Genomic DNA, 22,794 nt, shown 5'->3' on the forward strand with positions numbered 1-22,794 from the left:
ATAAAATGTCTGTTACAAGTACTGTGGGTTGGATTACACTATATCAAACTCGAAGAATAATACAGGATGCTTTTAAATCTACACTTATATGTTTTCTTCTAACTCCTTAATAAAATTCCTTATTACCTTCAGCTTTATAGCCAAAGCAGTGTTTGAGCTTGTAATGTATTCTTGAATGGCATTATTGCCTTTAATATTTGTATGTTTAGATATGAAAAGAGAATTTGGTCATTATTTCATGATGAGAGAATCTTGATTTGTCACAACAGAATTACAAATACTGTAAAAGTAAGAATGTGGCTTTTCTCTTTTTTTGGGGAGGGGGGGGGGGGGGAGATTGGTGAGTGTATGATTAATTCAAGATGAAAATGTTGTTTGTAAGTCGATCTCTCTACCTGTTTTGGAAAAATATGTGTTTTTATTTCTCATTATTTAAAAATTGTCAGGCGTGAAGAATCAGGAGGCCATTCATGATACAAGATTAGTAAATATCTCACTTCAAGATTAGAGATAATTCTCTTTGCCAGGTGTAAATTTTAACAGAGGAGCTACATCTGTACGTAACTGTAGCTACACACGATGAGCTTTTCTTAAAGGTAGGCAGAAAATTTGGTCTGCACTGGAACAAAAATCCAGTCCTTTTTTGACTACTATACTTTTCACTGAGATAAAGAAAATGGCATCATTCTGTAGGATGAACTAGATATAGGGAATTTGGCACTGGCTCCCCAGGGCAGTGGTTTGGCACTGAGCTGACAAAGGTCAAAGAGCATTTGCACAATGCTCTCAGACACAGGGCTTGACTCACAGGAGGTCCGGTGTGGAACCAGGAGGTGGACTCCATGATCCTCGTGGTCCCTTCCAAATCAAGATATTCCACGATTCTATAATACTTCTATTTCCAAGTTCTGTACACAGCACTCAGATGCTTAACTGAAAGGTTCCATGAAACAGTGAGATATCTACGTCCCTTTATCACTGAGTTATTCAATTTGCCAGATGGATCTTTTATCCAGTCACATTAAAAAAAAATCAAACTGTTTACTTGAGTCTTCTATTCTGATACATTTTCTAGAGGAAATAAGTAGTTGCAACACAGCATCTCCACACCTCCATTCCTGGTGAGGAGATATTAGAGCATTTACATTCTGATTAAATATACTTTTTTTTTTTCCTCCTCTCTAGTAATATTCCAGTAACATTCTCTTATGGAGAATCTAGATGTGGAGAAAATACATACGAAAGCATACAAAAAATTACTAAAAATTCACCTTGCATATCTCTTTCTAGTATTAGTATTGACTTGATAGCTCTGTTTTTTTAATAAAATAGAGTGGAAAATGTGTAATTAAGGATCAGAAGGTCAGAAGTCAAGGTCTTCTCAACCATTAATCTTTATCTAGGTTTTTGGTGTAATCCTTTGAACGCTTATCCACAGGAGACATCTGACTACGTACCCTTCAAATTGAATGGACACAAAAAGTAAGTGCATATTTGTATGGGAACTGTTGAGTCCCGGCCTGAACCTCTGATTGATCACCTGAGGCGAGCAATGAGTCAGCAGGTGAAGGCAATTCAGCTGAGCTGCTGGAAGGGGTGGAGCCTGGCTCCACCTCTCCTAGACCCATTTAAGAGCTGACTACCAGTGGAGAAAGATCTCTCTTCTGAAGATCTGCTCCACTGGAGTTTCCTGAGCAAGCCCACAATACGGGTAAGCATCCTATCTATTCTCTTTGTCTTCTGTTGCTTAACTCTTGTTTGTTTCATTATTATAACATCTTAATATTATACAATATTCCTTTATACAATTTTCCTTGATTATACACTATCTTAATATTCTTTGATTATACACTTGGCGAGCCAGGCAGGCAAGCTGAATATACTAAAATTTACATCATGTCATTTCTCTGGAATTTCTATAAATGGTTCAAGGGGGAGAATACTACCCCCCTAGATAAAATGACTCCAGGTCAGATTCCAGGATTTGCTGGATTCCCTTATTATGATCTGGTAGTTATCATTGAAAAATGGGGTCCCCTACATGTTGTGGGAAACATCTCCCGGTATCGCATGGCAGATTACTTTCAGGGACTAGGCAAAGGTATATTAGTCACAAGAGAGAGGCAATTAGCTGCTTCTACAGTGGCGTGGCCACTGTTAAATGCTTTAAACAATGCTGAAGTGAGAAATAATACTTCAGTGAATGAAAATGAACTTTTGAAAGATCGTATTGAAAAGTTAGAACAGGAACTTGGCATATTAACAGGAAAAAAAAACAATTCTATGTCTTCCAATAGGTCAAGTTCATAACATCTCAATAAACAATGACCAGGCTCCTGAATCACCAGACTGTGTTGATCAGGAAAATAGAAAATCTAAATCAGATCTAGTGCATCTGTCAAAATCAGAGATTCGAGAAGTCCATCCTGTTATAACTCAAAAAACAGAAGAAGTACAGGACAGACCGGCAGGGTGCCGCCTGATCAGTGGCTCCCCGCCCAGACTCACTTGCACGTAACAGCCCGGCCGTACACGGCAACAGAACTGATGGACTTAGTACAGCGATTTAGGCAGAAAGCTAGAGAAAGTGTGCCAGCTTAGTTATTAAGACTGTGGGATTCTGGGGCAGAAAATGTTTTGATGAATGGCCCGGAAATAGCCAAGTTGGCCACTATGACTGTTCATCCTGCTGTCAGGCAGAGGTTATATGCAGATAATCAATATAACGATGAAAACCATTCTATAATAGAATGGCTAATGGCTGCCTGCCGTATGGTATGGCCCAATAAATCTGATATACCTCTACATACAGGGATGTGGTCCTCCATGGAGGACCTTCAAAATTATATCCGTGAGCTAGGTGTAAGGGAAGCAATTTATGAAGACACATTTGATGGCCCTGATATGGTCAAATTCTCAGCAGGGATGAGAGACCTAATTTTACAACAAGCTCCCTCCCATCTGTATGGCACTCTGGTCTCTATATTAAATCCCCTAGTGGCCTCAGAAGCAGTTGTCCAGCAGGCTGCGCAGTTAGTGGCTGATCTAGGAGAAGCAGAACGCCTGCGGAATAGGCGCAACATTCGGACACTAGAAGAAGCCGAGGTCTTGCCAGTGACTAAAACCAAAATGCCGGCTACTCGAGCTCCTCAATCGGGACCCAGAAGGGTCTCCCAAAAACAAATGTTTAATGATTTAATTCAGGCTGGGTCCAATTTGCTAAGATTGATGGCCAGCCCAACCATGTCCTTCTCCAACTTTGGAGACAACTAGAGGACAACCAAACATTTCAGACCTACCCTAAGAAACCAAGGGTAAGGGTTATAGAGAGAATGCCAACAACGACATGGAACTTAGAAGATTTCATTATTCCTAATAGGGAAAAAAAGCTGCTTCAGGTGTCTTGGGCTATAATGCCTGAGCCACTGGAAGCAAAAGAATTGGACATAGCTCAATTCATGGCGTGACGAGGGATGTTAGTCCCCCTACTGGAGGCCCTATGTAGAACTAACAATTTATTTGACTTCAAAGAGTTATGGCATTAGTGGACACTGGAGCAGAAACATCAATTATTTACAGATATCCAACCAAATTTGATGGGGGCAGAATGATGATTGGTGGCTTTGGGGGACAGACTATTCCTGTCACCCAAACATGGTTGAAACTGGGGATTGGGCGTCTCCCACCTCGGGAGTATAAGGTATCTATTGCCCCAGTCCAGGAGTACATCTTGGGCATAGACATTCTATGGGGTCTGGCTCTCCAGACAACCGTGGGAGAGTTCAGACTTAGAGATGTATCAGTATCCAGGCGGTGCAGGCAATATTAAGAAGCCATGCGAAACATGGGCCTATTTGCCTGCTGAAACCGTGCCGGATTACTAATTAAGGCAGTATAGACTCCCATGTGGGCAAGATGAAATATCGAGAACGGTGCAGGAATTAGAAAAAGTGGGCATTGTAAGACCTGCACACAGCCCATATAATTCCCCATATGGCCAGTGCAGAAGTTGGATGGCACGTGGAGAATGACAGTAGATTACAGAGAATTAAATAAGGTCACACTGCCTATTCATGTGGCCGTACCCAATATTGCCTCCCTAATGGATACATTAAGTAGGGAGATAAAAACCTATCATTGTGTCCTAGATCTAGCAAACGTGTTCTTCAGTATCCCAATTGCTGAGGAATCGCAAGATCAGTTTGCATTTACGTGGGGAGGCAGGCAGTGGACCTTTCAGGTCCTGCCACAGGGGTACATGGATTCACCAACATACTGTCACAATCTAGTGGCGCATGACCTGGCTGATTGGAAAAAACCTGATGATGTTAACCTGTATCATTATATTGATGATCTCCTGCTGACATCCGACTCACTGGAGGCAGTAGGGCAGGCGGCGGATTCATTAACCGCCTATTTACAATAGAGAGGGTGGGCTATAAATCCCCAAAAGGTGCAAGGTCCGGGCCTGTCTGTAAAATTCCTGGGGGTGGTTTGGTCAGGAAAGACCAAAGTACTATCCAGTGCTGTCATAGATAAGGTTCAGGCGTTCCCAGTCCCTACAACATTGAAGCAGCTGCAAGAGTTTCTAGGTATACTGGGTTACTGGCGTTCCTTTATACCTCACCTAGCGCAGCTGCTAAGGCCGCTGTACAGACTCACAAAAAAGGGGCAGCTATGGGACTGGGGGAGAACAGAACAGGATGCTTTCCAACCAGCACAACTGGCAGTTAAACCAGCCCAGGCATTGGGTATATTTGATCCTACCCTCCCAGCCGAGTTGGATGTTCACGTTACTCAAGATGGCTTTGGTTGGGGCCTGTGGCAATGCCAGAGTTCTGTTCGGACCCCCATTGGTTTTTGGTCTCAGGTCTGGCATGGAGCAGAAGAAAGATATAGTATGATTGAAAAACAGTTATTGGCTGCCTATTCAGCATTACAGGCAGTAGAGCCAATAACCCAGATGGCTGAAGTTATAGTGAAGACCACTCTGCCGATTCAGGGGTGGGTGAAAGATCTGACCCACCTTCCTAAGACAGGGGTGGCCCAAGCACAAACAGTGGCATGATGGGTCGCCTACCTCAGCCAAAGGAGCAGTCTGTCTTCATCACCATTAAAAGAAGGGCTTCAGAAGATCCCAGGCCCATTGACATATCAGTGATGCACCAAAATAAATACTGGTCGCTCCACCAGAGAAGAGTCCCGTTCAGGAGAGGAAATATCCTATCCCTGAAGATGCCTGGTATACAGATGGGTCCAGCAAGGGCAACCCGAGCAAGTGGAGAGCGATAGCATACCATCCTTCGACTGAGACAATCTGGTTTGACGAGTGTCATGGAATTAACTAGATCAGTTTATGCCCGTGACAGGGGGCGGTAGGCCCCTGCCCTCCCCACCCCCCGCCTGGCCCCACAAAATGGGAAGGAAGGGGGAAAAGGAAAAAAACAGCGGCAACAATCTATGGAGGTAAACTTATTTTACTAACTATGATATCGGAATGCAAAATAATACAATATAAAACAATCTACCAGTGGGGAAGGATCTCTCTCTCTTCGGAAGATCCACTCCACTGGTCTTTCCTGAGCGAGCCCACGACACGGGTAAGCATCCTATTTATTCTCTTTGTCTTGCTGTGCCTAACTCTCTTGCTTATTTCATTATTATAACATCTTAATATCATTTGATTATATAAAATTCCTTTATATAATTTTCATTGATTATACAGTAGTCCTATGAATTTGAGGTCTGAATTTAAGCCTGTGGGCATCGCCCAGGAGTTGGGGAAGAGTACGAGACAAGGAAAGTTGGGTAAGAGGATGAGGCTGAGGACCAGGAACCTCTTCTATCGGTATTAACTCTTGCCGTTCTCTTTTTGGATTAGGAATCCATGTGGTTTTTTTAATGAAGAACAGACTCATTGTGCAGCTTGTGAGTGAATTCATTCATGCCTGTTAGCAGGTTTTCTTCCCTAGATGAAGCTGCAATTGAAATGGACACTTTGTGATCTGATCCCCTCTGGCATGCTCAGATCTGCCAAGTTGGCAAGGCCTGGCTCTTGGTTGGTGAGTTGTGCCCAAGGTCAGAGAGTTGACTCTTGTGAGCTTTGAGTCATGTCTTCCAGTTGCACGTTGTGTTCTTTCTGTTGTGTTGACCTCTTGAGCTCCAGCCCTAACTGAGGATGCAAGCGCTACTGCAGAAGGAACGGTTTAGATTGGAAGTGCAATGCAAAGAACTGGAGCCAGCAGGAGCAGGGAAGCGATCATCCTCCTGTGCTCAGCACTGGTGAGTCCTCACCTTGAGTACTTTGTTCAGTTCTGGGTGCCTCACTACAGGAAGGACAGTGAAAGCCTTAAATGTGTCTAGAGAAGAGCAATGAAGCTGCAGGGCATCTAGAGCACAAGTCTTATGGGGAGTGGCTGAGGGAACTGTGATTATTTAGTCTGGAGAAGAGGAGGCGCAGGGAAGACCTCCTCACTCTCTACAACTAGCTGAAGAGAGGTTATGTTGAGGTGGGCGTTGTCCTCCTCTCCTGTGTAAGTGGTAATAGGACTGGAGGGAGTGGCCTGAAGTTGCATGAGGGGAGATTGAGGTTGGATGTTAAGAAAAACTTCTCCACAGGGGTGGTCAGACGCTGGAACGGGCTGCCCAGACAGGTGATAGAGTTACCATCCCTGCAGGTGTTCAAGAAACATTAGATGTTGTCGTGAGGGACGTGGCTTAGTGGGAAATGTTGGTGGAAGGTGAATGGTTGGACTGGATGATCTTGAAGATCTTTTCCAAGCTTGCTAATTCTATGTTTCTATAAAAGATATGTGCTGGTGAGTGCTTTGCTGGGTGAGCATCACCCTGCTGGAGAGCAGGCAACTGTTGTCTTTGCAGGCAGCCACATCCACAGGGATTGGAGGCTTTTTAACCTTAACCTTGTCTTTCACGTCTTATGGGCAGTAAGTCATGTGGGTTTAAAGCAGGATCTTAGAGGTAACCTTGATTTCTTCAGCTGCCAGAGCTCTCCACCATGCTTCTCCGTGTGATGTGAGACCATATTGGAGGCCGTGCAGAAGTCTGGGTAGGTGAAGTCAGTTGCTCTTCCTTTTCCCCCCAGTGCTGGAAGTAGCGGGGAAACGGGACTGTGGGACATCCCAGCAGTGGGTTCCTACCTCAGCAGAACCAAATGGCTGTTCTGGTCCACGTGGTCATTTTGGGTGAATCTGACACAAATTAGAGACATGAGGGGCCTGTGAGCAAAAAAGCATGTGCTGCATTTTGTGGTGCAAGATGTCCTCTGAGCTGCTGCTAACAATGCCCAGCATGCTTCCTTTTTGATGGGAAGAGGTTTAGCAAGGATTTTTTAGATGAAAATAGATGAAAATCACGTATTTCCTTTTGACTGACCTTTCTTTCATACTGCTTCTTGAAAAGTTACCTTTGGATTCTAAACTAATATTTATTACTGAAGAGAATACATATGCACCCTGCACTTTTATCTGCACAAAGAATCCTCTGAACATCTGTTTACGTGTTTCTTTTTGGCACTGAGATGAAGCTGTGTGGAACATAGGCTTGGATGAATTTTCAGTCAGTAGCAGGGACGTGTAATGCTCATCTTAGATGTCGTGCTGACAGAAAGAGCAGAAAGGTACATTTTATGGGGTTGCATGCTGCTTTTTTTTCAGTCATGACCATGGAAGCATTACCCAGACGAAATGAGCATTTGTCACCTGGACTTTCTACACATGACAGAGGAAGTGGAAGTCAGCAGCTGAAGCGTCTGGGAAGACCCCTGCATGGGAATGGTGAGAGTTACCCTGGCACCGTCCTTTGGAAATCTCAGGGCTCTGTAAGCTCTGAAGCTGTGTCGTAACTCCTCCCGTGGTGCTGGCTCAGCTCTCCCTTTCTTTTGTGTAGGAGAGCTGGAGTTCAACTCCTTCCTGTTTCCTGCCTATGTGCTCCCTGCTTTGCCCATGGCCCAATGGGCTTTTATTCCTTGCACCCAGATTGGCACGTGTGGATAAGGGCCTCTGTTTACGTTTATCTTTTGCTTGTGGTGACAGCTCATAGCTGAGCTTGTGGTTAACAAGACACACAATAGCTGGAGATACAGTTCTCTGCATCACTAAAACACGAGATTTGTGGCAGCCACGAGCCAAAGGAACAGCGAGTTTCTGTGTTTTATTTCTGTGCTTGCTCCCATTGCCCCGCGGCCCTGTTGTGGTTGAAGCCGGTGGGTGGCTCAGCACCACGCAGTCCTTTGCCCACTCCCCTGTTCCCCGTGGGATGGGGGAGAGTGTTGGGTGGAAAAAGAGAAGTAAAACTCATGTTTTTGAGATAAAAGTAGTTCTGAATATATATAGAATGTATTGCAAGTGATGTACAAGCAATGGCTCACCACCCGCCAACCACTGTCCAGTTAGCCGCCAAGCAATAAAAGAGAGTGAGATGTACTCTCATCCCCTTCAAAACTCCTTCCACTTGATGCCGTATAGTATGGAATATCCCTTTGGCCAGTTTACGTTAGCTGTCTTAATTTGGTTCCCTCCCAGCTCCTTGTTGAGAGCTTTGCTGAGAATGGCCTTGGCTCTGCGCAACTTTGCTTGTCAGAAACTATAAAGATCAGGGTGTTATCAGTGTGATTTTTCTCCTAGAACCCAAACATAGCATCATACCAGATACTCTGAAGAAAAATCCCTCCCACCTGAGACTAAGGCAGCCCCCCAGTGTGTGTGCTGTAAGCCAGATGGGGATGCAGGTGTTGCATTTCCCTGGCAGCGTTGGCCAGGGATGCTGGGGAGGTTTTGGTGCCCAGCTTGGACGTCGCAGCACTGCTGTGCCTGTCAAAGCGGCATGTTGCATGCTCTCTGAGCAACAAAGCAGCATTTGGTCAACAGTGTGCCATGCTATTTCCTGGAACCTGGTGCGTTTGTGTCTCTGAGGCTGGGTTTACTCTATGAGCTCTTCTTGCAGTAGCTGTTTTGAATTCCATTGCAGGCGTGTGAGCAGAAGTGCTTTTCCCTCCTTGTGTTCTGTCTCACAGTGTTTGCCCATGGTTGGTAGAAGAAGGAGCTGATGGAGTCAGCAGTAGATTCTGTTGGCTTACCCTCTGGTAAGCCTTCATCCCTGGAGCTCACTGCTGCACAGAAGAGTACACGCGTGTTTATCCCAGGGCTGCAGTAAACGGGAGCCTGGTTGGCATAACACTGAGCAGCACCTAATGGGCTCTGCAGAGGATGGCTTTTCAGAAGGAGCAGGAGTGCCTGCGTACACCTGTATCCTTGGATACGTTCTGTCAGCGATGCACCAGCTGTGGCCACAGTGACTGAATGCAGGGCTTGGCTTGGGGCTGCCATGTGGCACTTACTGCCCCGCCATATGCCTGGCAAAGCACAGCCGCCCCTCGCCCACGACAAGCGTTTGTCTTAGTGTCGTGTTTCATGCTGTCTCCTGAACCTCAGGCACTGGAGGCAGCTTCCCCACAAGAAGGGGAGAAGAAAATGAGGTCGTCCTGGAAGCAAAAAGGCGAAAATCCACTTGGGCAAGAAATGTATATAGCAGTCTCGTAGCAGTTCTGTGTTTCTCCCGTCTCTTCCTTGATTTCCTTACAGTGAAATAGATACGTGCTGTAATGTGCTCTTGAATGAAACAAAGGACTCTAGTGTGGATTTTATGTAGGCCCTGCACTGCAAGGTATGCTGCTGGGAGGAAGTGTCCATCTGCCCGAGGGTAGGAAGGCCCTGCAGAAGGATGGCCTGAGGCCGGTTGTACGAGGCTCAACAAGAGCAAGCGCCGGGTCCTGCACTTTGGTCATGACGACCCCGTGCCAGCTTCTCCAGGATTTGGCTGAGGTAGAATTCCAACCGCCCTCTGATTATAGAATGTTGAAGTGTTGGAATCTTCTGGTCTTGTGACGTGGTCTTGCTTCCCCACCTTGTCTGTCATGGTGGAGCAGCCTGGTGGCCCTTAGTGATGTCATAAGCAGCTAGAATGAGGGGAGGAGCAGTGCCTGCTGCGTCCCTTCATTGGAGCGCTTGAGCTCTGACTGAGTAGCTCGCTTGTTGCACTTGTGCATCAACAGAGTACCTTTGTTTTCACACCGTCTTGTGCAGCATCTTGTAGGTAAGCTGAGACAGTGTGAGATAGACGGGTGGACAGTGAGGTGTTGAAAGCTGCTGGCTGGCGGAGCTGGTAGTGTCATGCTGCTTACTCTTGACCATCAGACATAATTTTCACTCAGTAGCTACATTCCAAAGCATAGAGGTGGCATTTGTCTCAGGGCTTTTCCCTTGTCTTCTTTGTTAAATTGTGCAAGCTCACTGATCAGCTCTTTCTCTCTCCTCTCCCCGCCCTCTGCCTTCTCCTTTGATGCAGCTTTTGTTCGCGGAAGAACAGAGCAAAGTGACAAGAAACGGCTGCGGCTTTAAGGAACTTGTCTACCTTGTTCTGATCTCTTGCCTGCTATGTGCCACGCGTTGTCCCCCCACGTGGTTTTGCAGCCTGCGTCGCACCGTGTTTAGTAACACAGCCTCATCCAGCCTTGACAGGACACCGGTCACGTGCAGAGTTATTCCACTTTCCCTCCAGCTCAGCCCTCAGAAGGATGCTGTCTGTGATGCTGTGACCGGCTAATCTTTAGGAAACCAATCCCTTAGGCAAGGAGTCCTAGTCCCAGTTTGTGCAGGGCTGCACAACGTGACCACGAGCATGCGTGCTTCGGCTGCGTGTGCGCATGACAGCTGTGGGGAGCACAGCAGAGATGCAGGCAGAGGAAATCTGTGTGCAAGGCTGCGGCCGGCGCTGGAGGTGAACTGGTGGGAGCCGGGCGCTGGGGAGCAGATCCACCTCCAGCAGTGACTCCTCTTACTGCCCTGCTACTGCGCTGTCGGAGTGCTCTGAGCAAGCGCATCTGCTGCTTTGTGCCGGAGTCCCATCTGCTAGCAGAGGGATAGCGACTTGGTAAACTGCTGCGCAATAGGCTGTCTCGTTTGAATTGACTGAACAAAGTGGTTGTTTCTAGAACACCTGCCTATGCCAGTGGGTAACTGAGGGTAGTTCTGAAGAAGTCTCTCCATACCGTGGTGTGCGAACAGAGAAAATAGAAGTGTGTTTCTTTTCAGTTCCAGCTTGTCGTGCCTGCTGTGATGGGCATCGCGTGCAGCGAGATCAGCTGTGGGCCTGACCTGGCACAAATGGAGGTAGAGTATGAAGCTCTGATTGGTCTTTGTTCTGCTGACTTGAGCTGGCAGAGTGAGCTGCAGATGAGCTCTCCTGCTTTTCAAGAGAGGGAGGATCCTTCCAGCTCTATCGGTGTCACTGAAAAGCTGCCTGAAAAGCTTCATGTCCTTGCTATGAGCATCTAGATGGCCGTGGATGTTATAGTACCAACAGAATCAGATCGAGCGTTATAAACATGCAGAAGCATTTTCCCCATCCTGCCTGGATTTTGTCACCCAAAGACCAAGTTCTCATATTCAGCAAGTTAAGGGAAGCAGGCACTTGTAGTGAGCCAAGGATTGGGTCAGTGGACCGGCTCCTGTGTCCAGTCCATGGCTGAGGTCTCCAAGCAATAGGTTACAGGAAGCAAGCAGACTCTTACGCTCCTCTTTGGCAAGACAGTACTGCAAGTGTGGCAAGTTTATAAAACTCCAGGAGTCCTCTCGGTTGGGTTGTTTGTCCTCTTAGTCTGGGTAGAGAGAGACGCATCTTTGCATTGCCTGGTGATACTGCTGCACGTCGGGAAGAGAAACAGCTGTTATTAGACTTGCAGTTTCTTGTTAAGCACTCACAATAAGGATCTTTCTCTGCAGATGTGCTCCTTGCTCTGAAATTGTCCTTGTTTGTCCTCAGCTCCTCACCATGGCCTGTGCTCTCTGTTTCAGACTGAGAACAATGGGAAGCCCCTGCTGATCCACGAGGAGTCACCTGTAAATATTCCAGCTGTTGCTGCTGCCCATGTTCTTAAGAGATACGTTGCCCAGGCACCGGATGAACTCTCCTTTGAGGTAAGCAGTTAAGGGCGTTCCTAGTTGTCATGTACAGGAGAGTATAAGGTGTGAACGCATCAGGAATATTCTCAGATACCTTCAGAATGTTTGGTGAGGTTGCAGTCTTTTGCAGGTGGGAGACATTGTGTGCGTTACTGATATGCCACCAAAGGAGCTGACCCCCTGGTGGAGAGGCAGGCATGGCTTTCAGGTAGGCACAAGCTTCAGACTGGAGAGCGCAACTTCAGTCAGGTTGCGAATCTCGGCTAAGAGCTGCGCTGCCTGCACAGGATGGCTCATGGATGTAAACATTTTCCCTGTGTTGGTGTCAGAGATGGTCTTTGTAGGAAACTGTCTTCCTCAATTCACTTAGAAGCAAGAGCCTTCACAATATGCATCAGGTCACGGCCACTGAACCCCACCTTTGGAAATGCAGCAGCTAAGACAGTGTTTCAGTGTCTCAGAGTATTTTGCTTGCACCCATGCAGAACGTGAAGTTAGTGTCTTTTAGGAAGTTACTGCCTGTCAGCCGAGGTAGGGTAACAGACCCTCCGCGTGCTTGTTGCTGCTGCTGGCTGCAGAACGCTGGGTAGCTCGGAGCTGGGGATCGCAGCTGCATCTCAGTCAGCAAGAACTTTCTTCTTCTACATCTTCTACAGAAGCAATTATTTGTTTTGTAGGTCTTTTGGCTGCAAACGTTGAATAATTATTACTTTTATGCAGGCCACTTTTTGTTGGATAGTCTTACGGAGCGTCAGGCAAGCACGTTCCAAGGAAAATGTTAGGTGGCTTTTGGTTGAACAGTTCAGGTCTGAGAAATGCTGCCTTCAGTATTGCACCTCTCTTTTTTTTCTTGTTACAGGTTGGATTTTTCCCAAGTGAGTGCGTGGAGCTCATCAATGGAAAAATTCCGGAGTCTCTCCTCTGTTCAGTGCCAAAGCCAGGTACAGATGTTACATTTGATGGTGCAGGGAAGCAAAATGGCGTTTCTTTTTGGGTGTGTTCTGTGTTTAATACCTCCTTTATCCATCCCGTGTTATAGTCTGTGCTGATGATCCTTCAGGCATATCATGGGGCATATGGCTGGTGTTTTGTAGGCAATGAGAATGAAGGAGGGCAAAGGCAGTTCTCCTGCGAGTCAGTACGAGGTTGAGAACAGCCAGTGTCCCTGGTGGACAGCTAGAGGCCTGGTTGTGCTAGTGATACGCTTGATCAGAACGTGGCTTTTCAAGAGGATCCTTAATCCCCAAGTTGAGCAAGCCAAGCAAGAGGAGTGCATTAAACTCCATCGGAATGCGCAGAGATTTGGCCCGATCCTCCCGTGTTTATGAGTGGACTTGGGGAAATCATAGAATCCTCCTAGAATGGCTTGGGATGGAAGGGAGCTCAAGGATCATCAAGTTCCAACCCCCCTGCCTCAGGCTGGGCTGCCAACCAACCTCCACATCTAATGCGAGACTAGACCCCACTGCCCTGGGCCCCATCCAACCTGGCCTTTGGCTCCTCCTGCAGGGATGGGAGAAAATCCGTTTTTGTATGTACTTGGTAACGTTCTTCCCGTTTTGACGTGCTCTGTAGAATGTGTTATGTTCGGCCTTGTCCAACTGAGCCAAACCTGAAATGAACTGGTTTCTTCCTGTTGTGCAGTGCCAAAGAAATGCGGCAAGCTCGTCACCTTCCTTCGTTCCTTGGTGAAGGCCCGCCCAAAGAAACCAAAAGAGTGGGAGGTGGAGGAGAAAAAGGTGTTTGGCTGTGACCTGGGAGAGCATCTTCTCCACTCTGGTCGCGATGGTAAGGGATCTTCCTGAGATCTTCCTCTGGGCATCTAAAGATGAAAGGGAGGTCATATCTAGCAAAGGGGCAGGTTGGTACCGATGGAGAAACGTGTAATGGAAGTTGATGGCTGAAAGATAAACTGAGGCTAATGCTCTTAAGAGACAAGCACGTTTGTATTTGCTTAAACCAAAGCCTGTAAGCCAATCCCACGCTAGCCTGAAAAGAAGGGAAGCCTTTTGGCCAAGGAGAGTGTCCTGCATCAGTTTCCCAGCTCTCCTGGACATGAAAATTTCCCACCTCCTTTCATTCCCATGGAGCTGTGGTGGGACTTGCAGTGTCTCCGGCTTCCCCAGAATTACTTTCTCTAGGCTGATTCCTAGGTCCTTACACTTCTTGAAGGCAAGGAACACATGTCTGTCCAGTTTCCTCGTCTTGGACAGCTTTCTTCTGTAAGGAAGAACTAAGCAGTAGCCTGGCTGGGCTTAGTGGATGAGATTTGACAGGAGCACAGCCTGAACCAGGACTTGAATGAGGAGCTCAAGTAACTGCTGGCCACGTGTTCTTTAGTCCCCCAGGTCCTCCAGAGCTGCGCCGAGTTCATTGAGCAGCACGGCGTGGTGCAGGGGATATACCGGCTGTCCGGCGTTGCGTCCAACATCCAGAGACTGCGGTAAGAGTGCTGCGACTGACACAGCGGTCAGTAGGGGCGCGTGCCCTGTTGCGGGTGCTCAGAGGCCTGCGCCGTGGGGCAGCTCTGTGCAGGCAGCGTGCGCTCAGCGGTGGTGCACCAGGCTTGTCACTGTTTGATAGGAACACGGGGCGTTCAGCAGACTTGCTGGAGCAGGAAGTTCTCCTTCTGTCCTTCAGAGCACTGGAAGGCTGTGGGGGACTGCGGTGTCACCGCTGCCAGCTCTCATTCCCGTTTCCTCCTGTTTGCAGAGCCCTTTGGAGCAGCCCACACTCCTCCTTGCTGCTCCGGGCTCCTGGCTTAGGATTGTAGGCTAGGCAGCCAGTTGTCAGAGTCATGGGAAATGCCTTAGCAAAACAAAAAGGTCTCCTTTTGGAAACATCTCATCCAGCATGACTCGTGTGGTGCTGGTGACTGAGTGTTCATTTTCTCCTGTTAATTGGGAAGCCCTTCCAATGCTTGATTATATTTGGTGTGGCTTTTGACTTGTTTTCCTCTTTCTCAACCCCCCCGCCCGTTTTTGTGTCCTTCTCTCCAGCCAAGAATTTGAGTCTGAGCAGATTCCTGAGCTAACCATCCGCGACACTCACAGCGTGAGCTCCGTCTGCAAAATGTACTTCAGGGAGCTCCCGAACCCTCTGCTGACCGACCAGCTGTATGACAAGTTCTCGGTAAGCACAAGGCAATGTCTTTCCTTTACCTCTTCCCTGGGCCTCTTGGGAGATGGCTGCAGCAGTGCCCCAGCTCTGAGGCCCTTTTTCTGTTAGCCCCGTGGGGTTTACTTGTATGTCTTTGCCACATCATGCATCATACGGATGCCATTTTCGGTGGTCCCAGGAGGCGGTTATTTCCATATTTGCAAAGCTTGCGAGAATTCATGTTTTTTGTTTTTTCTTTTGTTTTGTTTTTCTATTCCCCAAGTATTTATAGAATGGGAATGGGATTAATAGCAAAGTGCACTTGAAGCTTGAGAAGCTGAGCTGCACAATCAGGCTGTAAACCGGCCCACTGCTTGGACTCCTTGGCCTTGATGGCACCAGCTGCGTGCTGCTATGTTCCCCAGATGCCTCCTGGAAGGCGTAAAATCTGTCTCGGCGCAGACCAACTGCACGCTGTCCCCATAGTTCCCGATCCTGTGGCAGGTATCTGGCCTGATTTGTGTCTCAGTCCCTTTCTGCACTACTCCAGGAGGCTGTTGGTGCCGCTACAGATGAGGAGCAGCTGGTCAGAATGCAGGACGTCATCCAGCAGCTGCCCGCTCCTCACTACAGGTCAGTGCTGCTTTCAGTCTGTTGAGCTCAGCTATGCTGCACTTCAGAGGGCAATGGTGTGATTCCAGGCTTGTCTCATGCTGGCAACATGATGCCTGCGTATGTTGAAGCAGTTTAAGGCTACACGGGGTTAATTTATTGGGTCGGTTCCTGGGCACGGGGGCACAGTTGGTGCAGCTGGTGGCTGCAGCTGTGCTGTGCTGGGGCTTGGTGCCGCAGCGCGGCACTTAGTCAAGTTGGATCTACTTCATCTTCAGTGACAGTAGCAATAACATGCATTGAGGCTTGCTCTGTGAACCGCAGCACGGCATGCTCATTGGTGCTGAACATTTGCCTCTCTTATTTTCCAGGACACTGGAATACCTGATGAGACACTTGGCTCGTCTAGCTGGGAACTGTTCCGTGACAAACATGCACGCTAAGAACTTAGCAATTGTGTGGGCTCCAAATCTCTTAAGGTAAACTTCTTTCTCCATTTCAACACACTGCTTGGATCTGTTCTCCAGAAAAAAATGCAATCTACCTTTTTCTCCATCGAATGTGCTCTTCTCCTGTACACTGTGTAGTAAGTGGCTGACGGCAGAGCAAGAGCCTGGACTGTTCTCCAACCCCACAGGCACAATTTCTAGATGACAATTTCTGCCCTCTTGTTTAGATGGGACTGGTGTGTCCTTGACCATCCAGGAGAATTTCTTCAGTGGCATCACTGCGGAAGCCTCTGGAGCCCAATTTGACAGCTTTTGGCTGCAACAATCCAGACTTGGGGAAACTTGGATCTTGGATAAATGAATGCTAAAATCTGCCTTTTCTACAGATCACAGCAGAACGAGTCTGCCTGCGCCAGCGGAAGAGCCGCCTGCATGGAACTGCAGACGCAGTCGGCTGTGGTGGAATTCATCATCAACCACGCAGACGTCCTCTTCTGCTCCAAATCCGGATCAGACATGGCAGATGGAGCAGGTGAGTGTCTTCCTCCATGAGCTTTATCTTGATCAGACACCTTGATCAAATCCAGGCCTTCTCCAAGATCTTTGAAATACACTTTCACTATTGAGGGGACTGCAGACTTCTGGGCTTAGATTAGAATCTGGGCCTAGATTAGAATCCTGTTGCTGGATGCTGAGAATGTCCAAGTCCAAACTTTACAATGAGAAAAAAACCGTCACTGTCGTTACGATGTTTTGCATGCAGGTGAAGCTTGATGAAAGTGTGGCAGTGAAGCTTTCTGAGTGCCCTGCCCCCGCTTTCTAGGGTTTTTCTTTGCCCGTTTCGATACAGTGAGCTGCTCTTGTTAATTATGACTCTGTCCTCTGCCTTAAACATACCTCTGACCACATGCTTATTCTGACCTCCTCTTCTTCTAGTGGCTCAGATAAGCAGGTCTGAGAAAACTATAGCATCTCCCCCAGAACTGTGATGGCTGTGGTGCTGCTTTGTGATCCTCGCTCTTACCTGTGGCTTTCCCTTACAGGGCACGGTTCTCTCTCAGGGCCCAAGTCTGCGTGGGTGTCTTCTCCTGCCACAAAGCTGCTCACCCTGGAGGAGGCACAGGCTCAGAGGCGAGGCCACAGCAGCTCTTCCGTTGTGACACAGAGCAGGGACATAGAAGTGGAAGAAGGCCCCACAGCTGTACAGGGGAAATTCCACACAGTCGTTAACTTTCCATCTGAAAGGTAAAGAGGACTTTGTTTTCCAGCAACCATCATCATTGTTTGGGTGGGTTGTGTTGTTGTTTTTTTTTTCCCCCATTATTTCTTGCGCCAAAACATGTGGAAGCTAAATTAAAGTAACGGTGCCTGAAGTGAATTGTTGCAGTGAATCTCTGCTCCCTTTGGACTCTGAGATTCAACTAACATATTCGGTTTAGCCACACGAGGCTGCCATTCCTTCCTTGCTGGGCACACAGTCACGAGATGTATAAAGCCATGCTGACGTCTACCCTGGCCTGAGCTGGCTCTACCTTGAAACGTTGGGGTTTTCCAGCTGTCGGGGCCACATGCCTGAAACCAGTTCCGGTTCTCCTCTAAGCAGAGCTGTTGGTCAGACCTGCTGGCACTAGAAACTAAACTTGGCGGTGAGATGGGGCCGACAAGGTGTTGATGTCAGAGTCAGAGGTGCTTTTGAATTTCCTTTATGGCTGCACGGTTCCTCAGAAAGCAGTTACGCCTGCCGGCTCCAGAAGAGCCATCCCTTAGATGCTGTCCTGTACAGCCGCGGAGCCTTTGCTCACGTGCTCTGCATCTTGCTTGACACAGTTTAGGGGAATTTAGCCAGCAAGACTTCAGGGCTGAGCTATAGGAGTGGAACCATCCTCAACTGCTTGAAAGAGAGCGAGTTTCTAAGCTGTGCTTCAGCAGAAACCAGGCGGTGCCAGGAACAAGCAGCTGTCGGCAAGAGCTCAGTGCAGCTCTTCCCTCACCCTGCACCACGCACGACTCACACCAGTCACTGTTTTCTCTCTCCAGACAACGTCCACCCAGCAAGACGAAGGAATCACCAGCTGGCAGTTGGCGTTCCTGCTTCAGCCTGCGGAAACCATCCTCTGTGGCCAAACGCCGACTGCAGTGCAGTCCCAGGGAGCCCTCAGAGACAGAAGTCGTGGTGCTGGCAGGTAAGGGTGCGAATCCAGCTTTCAAAGCCTTGCTTTTCAGCGACATAGAACTCATGCAATACAAGTGGACTTGTATCTCCTTCTAGTGTTCCAACCTATACCTAGCATCTTCAGATCACCCCTGATCAAGAGCCACTTTCATAATTCAGCTTGTGAAAGTTTGACACTAACCCCTGTGTATCCTTCCTAGGTGAATCGAGCCCTTGTCTACCCAGAAGAGCCGGGGCAAGTAGCGATGGTGCGCTGTGTGCTTCCATCGATGGAGGGCTCTTAGGAAGCACGATGACAGCCTTCCACATAACAACAGCGATGGAGAGAAGGAGCTCATCCAAGTTCACGCCCTCATTTCTCCCGGCTGTGCTGAAGATGCTGACCTGAGCCTGCTGGACACCACAGTCACCAGCCTGGACTGTGACCCAGTGCCTTTGCAGTGCAGCCCAGCCCAAGCACAGTCCGAGTGCCCCGACAGCAGCACCTCCACGCAGGAGCAGGTCAGCGTCGCTGAGGAGAAGCCAAGCCTCTTGGAGGGGGACTTAGAATCAGGCCTCCAGCCCCAGGCACCAGGCAGCAGCACTGAGAGCTCTGAGCCACTCTCTCCGTGACAAGAGAGGATGAGTCCCATCTTTACCCTGGACCTCTCACACCCTCCTGTCTTTTACATAATAATAAAAGCACGCTCGTGCTCAATCAACGCCTTGACTGCCTTCCGAGTCTTCATTCACAGAGACTGGGACGAATGCAACGAAGAGCAAGGCGCCCCAGCTTGCAACGCGATGGCTGTGGGGTGCGCGCAGCAGAGCTCTGGGTTTGTTCCCGTTCTGTCTGGCTTTGGGATGTCTGCAGCGAGAGCTCAGCTACCATCTGGTATGGTAGCAAAAGATGTTTAGCATCCTGGATGCTGCTCATGATAATCCCGAGCTTCCTGGCTGTGGCTTTGTGATGCTTTTCAGGGCTTTTTGATGCATTTCGAAGCCTCGGCTGCTCCCTAACGCCTCTCTCCTCCTGCCGTGTCCATTCCTGGCTCCCGACCTAGGAGCTGGCCGTGCAGACCTGTCGTCATCACGCTGCGGCAGGAGGAGCTCACCTTGAGCAGCATCTCCCTTGCCCCGCCCCCTGCCTCTGATTGGGCAGCGGCGGCGCCGCCCCGCCCCCGGGGTCTCCTTGGTCCGCGGTAGCTCCGCCGGCTGCCGTCGGCCGAGCCGCCGTGCGCGGGAGCGGGCGTTGGGAGCCGGCTGTCGGAGGCGCGGCTCTCCTCGCAGAGCGCCGCTCCTGCCGCCTGGGCCGCCCCACAGGACAGCGCGGCGGCAGCCGGAGCTGTCCGGGCAGCACCGAGAGGGAAGCCGCGGCGCGACGGGAGCGAGTGCTGAGGACAGCTGTGCCGGAGATGTGCGGGAGAACGGTCCCGGGACGGGGAGAGGTGCCGTGCGGGGCTCCAGGAAGCTGCAGGGAGGCGACGGGGGGGATCTAGCGAGATCTGAGGCTGTAGGCGGCTGCGAGGGGGTGTGGGGGTTCTGGGGAGCTGGATGATCGTTGTGGTCCTTTTCAGCCCCCCTGCCGTTCTGTGGTTCTGGTAAATGCTGTGGAAAGTGAAAGTGGTGTTTCTGCATTGGATATTGAAAGGGGCAGTTGAGCTAAAGAAGTGAGCTGTAGCACGTCCTTAGAAATAGCTGATGTGCAAAGTAAGAATACCGTATACTGTGGAAAGTGAAAGTGTTGTTTCTGCACTGAACATTGAAAAAGGGCAATTGATCTAAAGAATGAAGCTGTCACATATCCTTAGAAATAGCTGACGTGGACAGGAAGATTACCTTATGCATATAGGTAACGTATTTTAGAGACATAGTTACCGAATTACGTGACCAATTCTTTCTCCCAAAGCTGCAACAGACTTTAAATGTTCTAAACAATGTGGGTATAGTATTCTGACCTGGGAAACGTACTGTAAGGTTGTTCATTAGGCCAGCAGAAGTGGAGTCCATTGAACAAACTCTCAAGGAGTCGGGGCCTTTACACAAAGCAGAACTGTCCCACTCTGTGGGAACGTTAGGATGCCGTAGGCAGGCTCCGAGATACTGCCCTCTGTCCTCCTTCCAAGCTTATCTCTAAGCAAGGACAGACGGATGACCTGAACAATGACCCAGTGCAAAGGGCACAAATGCTGGGGGGTAATGAAGCAGTTAAGAGGTTATGTCTATGTTGTAAAGCAGACATCCAAAAGTTACGACCAGATGTTTGTTAAGAAAGCAGTTGTTAGAAGGCAGTCGACCAATTAAGATATTTGTGGTTGGGTGGTAAGGATTTGTGTTTACTTGGTATTGGTACGATTAGTGAAGCGTTGCGAAAGAGTGTGAACCTGCAGTACTCAGCCAGTGAGGAGCCGGGGAGAAAGAGATAAGGGTCGGGCAGTAGGGGATAAAAGATGTAACACTGTTTTCTCTGCGCTCTCCTGCTTGCAGGAGGCCCACCATTACAAATAAGGATAGATATAAAGATCAGAGATACTGTCCTGGAAAATTATTTGGCTATTTCCAACTGTGCTTATAAATATCTTAGAGAAAGCCTATTGCATATTTGTCCAAAGCACTAGACCCTGTATCTCGAGGTTGGCCTGAATGTGTCCAGGTGGTAGCAGCAAGTGTCCTATGGGTAGAAGAGAGTATGTGTGTACACTTTGGGGTTGTAAGGAGTAAATTGTTGAGACTTTGAAAGTATGTGTTTGCCCCCCCAAAGAGATTGCTCTTCATTTTGAGTCATGATCATTTAAAAAAAAAAAAAAAAAAAAAGGAAATTAACAAAAAAAAGGAATGAGGGCAGGAATCCGCTCCTTGACCTCTTAGAAAAGCATGGTGCCAAATTCTCCCCCATGGAGATGAATTGGGCACAGAATAATTGGCCCAACTTAGAGGGAGTTGTGGATCATATAGATTCCCTCCACAAGCAAACTCGTATGGTGGAGGAAAAGGGAAAATCAATCACTTGTGCAGTTCCAGGAGCTGCTCTTACTGCTGCCGTAGAGATCCACAATGAACAGCACACGGCAGAAACCCAAATTATTCAGTCCTTGCAGGAATTGATTACAAAGACAAATCAGAAAACCTGGTGATCCTTCTCTGCCTTCCGATAGAAACTGGGTATGAAGAGACTGAAAGTGGGTATTCTGATGTTTGTATCGAGAAGGTCTCCCTATTCTGCTACAGAACTAGCCAAATAAAGGAAGGATTTTGGTTACACACCTAGGAAATCAGTATGTGTGGAAAGTGCCACTAACAGTGGGAGATCAGATCCTGTTGATTGAAAAGGAATCAGAGGGTTACTGGGGACCACCACTGGCAACCACTGTGCCCTGTGGTCCCTTACTCAAAGAGCTGATTATTGGGATGATTACTCCCCAGGACAACTAGTGTTGATTGATTTGCCCCACACTGGTCCTGTCCTTTTAACCCTCAGGGAGACTCTTAACAAATACATCTGAAAGGCTCAAGATGATCAGGAGGAAATGTACAAAATTAGCTATCTGGATTTCACCTACCTTCTAACTTTGCTTCACTTGGGACCAGGAAGTTTCATGTTTGTTTTGTTTTCTTTTCCAGTTATGCTTCCTCTAACCTTGGTTCCTTTGGAACCGGGAAGTTCTCTCTTGTTTTCCAAATGCTAACGAATGCTGATCCTATTTCTGTGCCTCACATGTTCCCTTCTCGCTCTGTTCCTTTCTCTGGGATCCCCATGGTATCATTAGTCACTGTTTTGGACAGGAATCTTCTTCAGATTAATTTTTGTAATTGCTTATGATGACCTTATCACAGTCACTGGCTGCTCATGGGGCCATGCCCATATTTGCCGTACTGGGCATATGGGACTGAATTCTAATTCTAACAGAGGCTTAATCCTTTCAACCATGGTTAAACACAGTGATTAAATGCATTTAGGAAATGAATGGGGCCAGGATAGCGCTGGCTGATTGCCCCCAACTCTGGAGAGATGCAGGATAAAGAATAAAACTATGGTGTCAGATTAACAAGTGATCTATGTGCATTGCTACACCCCTGCAGTTTTCCCTATCAGCACTGGGAACAAATCAGCAGTTATTATCTAGTGTATTATCTCAGTGGGAAAGAACTAATATAAAAAGTCCACCAGTTAATTGTAGATGCACTTGCCATAATTCAAATAATGTCTCCCTAGCTCTAAGTTGTGGAAGGTAAAAGAAATGCTTTACCCACTGAATTTTGAAAGGTGATTTGGGACAATGCAAACAAATTTCAAAGAGAATTTTAATCTTGGTGACATCTAGTTAATTTTACTTGTGATCCTCTCACTAACTATGCCACAGCTTTTGTCCTAACAATATGCAATGTTTTGGTACATACCATATACCTAATAATTGTGCTGGGACTGAATCACAATGGAGTTGGTTTTTTTTTCCTGCAAAGAAAAAAGAATCCCAAATGCTTGTGGAGAAAGAAGATTCGGGGA

At 48.0% G+C, this 22,794-nt stretch overlaps 1 protein-coding gene and 1 pseudogene across 2 annotated transcripts; both read left to right on the plus strand.

Annotated features, from left to right (window-relative positions):
- The first annotated feature begins 1,896 nt into the window (after positions 1 to 1,896).
- On the plus strand, positions 1,897 to 3,467 carry LOC149917648 (uncharacterized; annotated as a pseudogene).
- A 3,809-nt stretch (positions 3,468 to 7,276) lies between these two features.
- LOC149917649 (rho GTPase-activating protein 32-like) lies at positions 7,277 to 19,022 on the plus strand. 2 transcript variants are annotated; one of them, XM_090142165.1, is made up of 14 exons: positions 7,277 to 7,793; positions 11,109 to 11,186; positions 11,871 to 11,993; positions 12,109 to 12,186; positions 12,838 to 12,919; positions 13,623 to 13,766; positions 14,319 to 14,421; positions 14,978 to 15,110; positions 15,628 to 15,710; positions 16,061 to 16,168; positions 16,525 to 16,670; positions 17,182 to 17,383; positions 18,176 to 18,321; positions 18,512 to 19,022. In XM_090142165.1, the coding sequence occupies exons 1-14, from the start codon at positions 7,785 to 7,787 to the stop codon at positions 18,697 to 18,699; spliced, it is 1,623 nt and encodes a 540-aa protein (XP_089998291.1). In that variant the 5' UTR covers positions 7,277 to 7,784; the 3' UTR covers positions 18,700 to 19,022. The 2 variants fall into 2 exon arrangements, with proteins under 2 accessions (XP_089998291.1, XP_089998292.1); XM_090142166.1 differs by lacking the exon at positions 7,277 to 7,793 and adding an exon at positions 10,948 to 11,025.
- The last annotated feature ends 3,772 nt before the right edge of the window (positions 19,023 to 22,794 follow it).

Source organism: Phasianus colchicus, chromosome 6 (assembly GCF_987193195.1).
Source record: "Phasianus colchicus chromosome 6, bPhaCol1.hap1.1, whole genome shotgun sequence".
NCBI lineage: Eukaryota > Metazoa > Chordata > Aves > Galliformes > Phasianidae > Phasianus > Phasianus colchicus.

Coding starts and splice junctions, on each gene's coding strand:
- LOC149917649 (XM_090142165.1), top strand. Junction 15,111..15,627: donor AGCTGTATGACAAGTTCTCG/GTAAGCACAAGG, acceptor GCACTACTCCAG/GAGGCTGTTGGTGCCGCTAC. Junction 17,384..18,175: donor GTTAACTTTCCATCTGAAAG/GTAAAGAGGACT, acceptor TTCTCTCTCCAG/ACAACGTCCACCCAGCAAGA.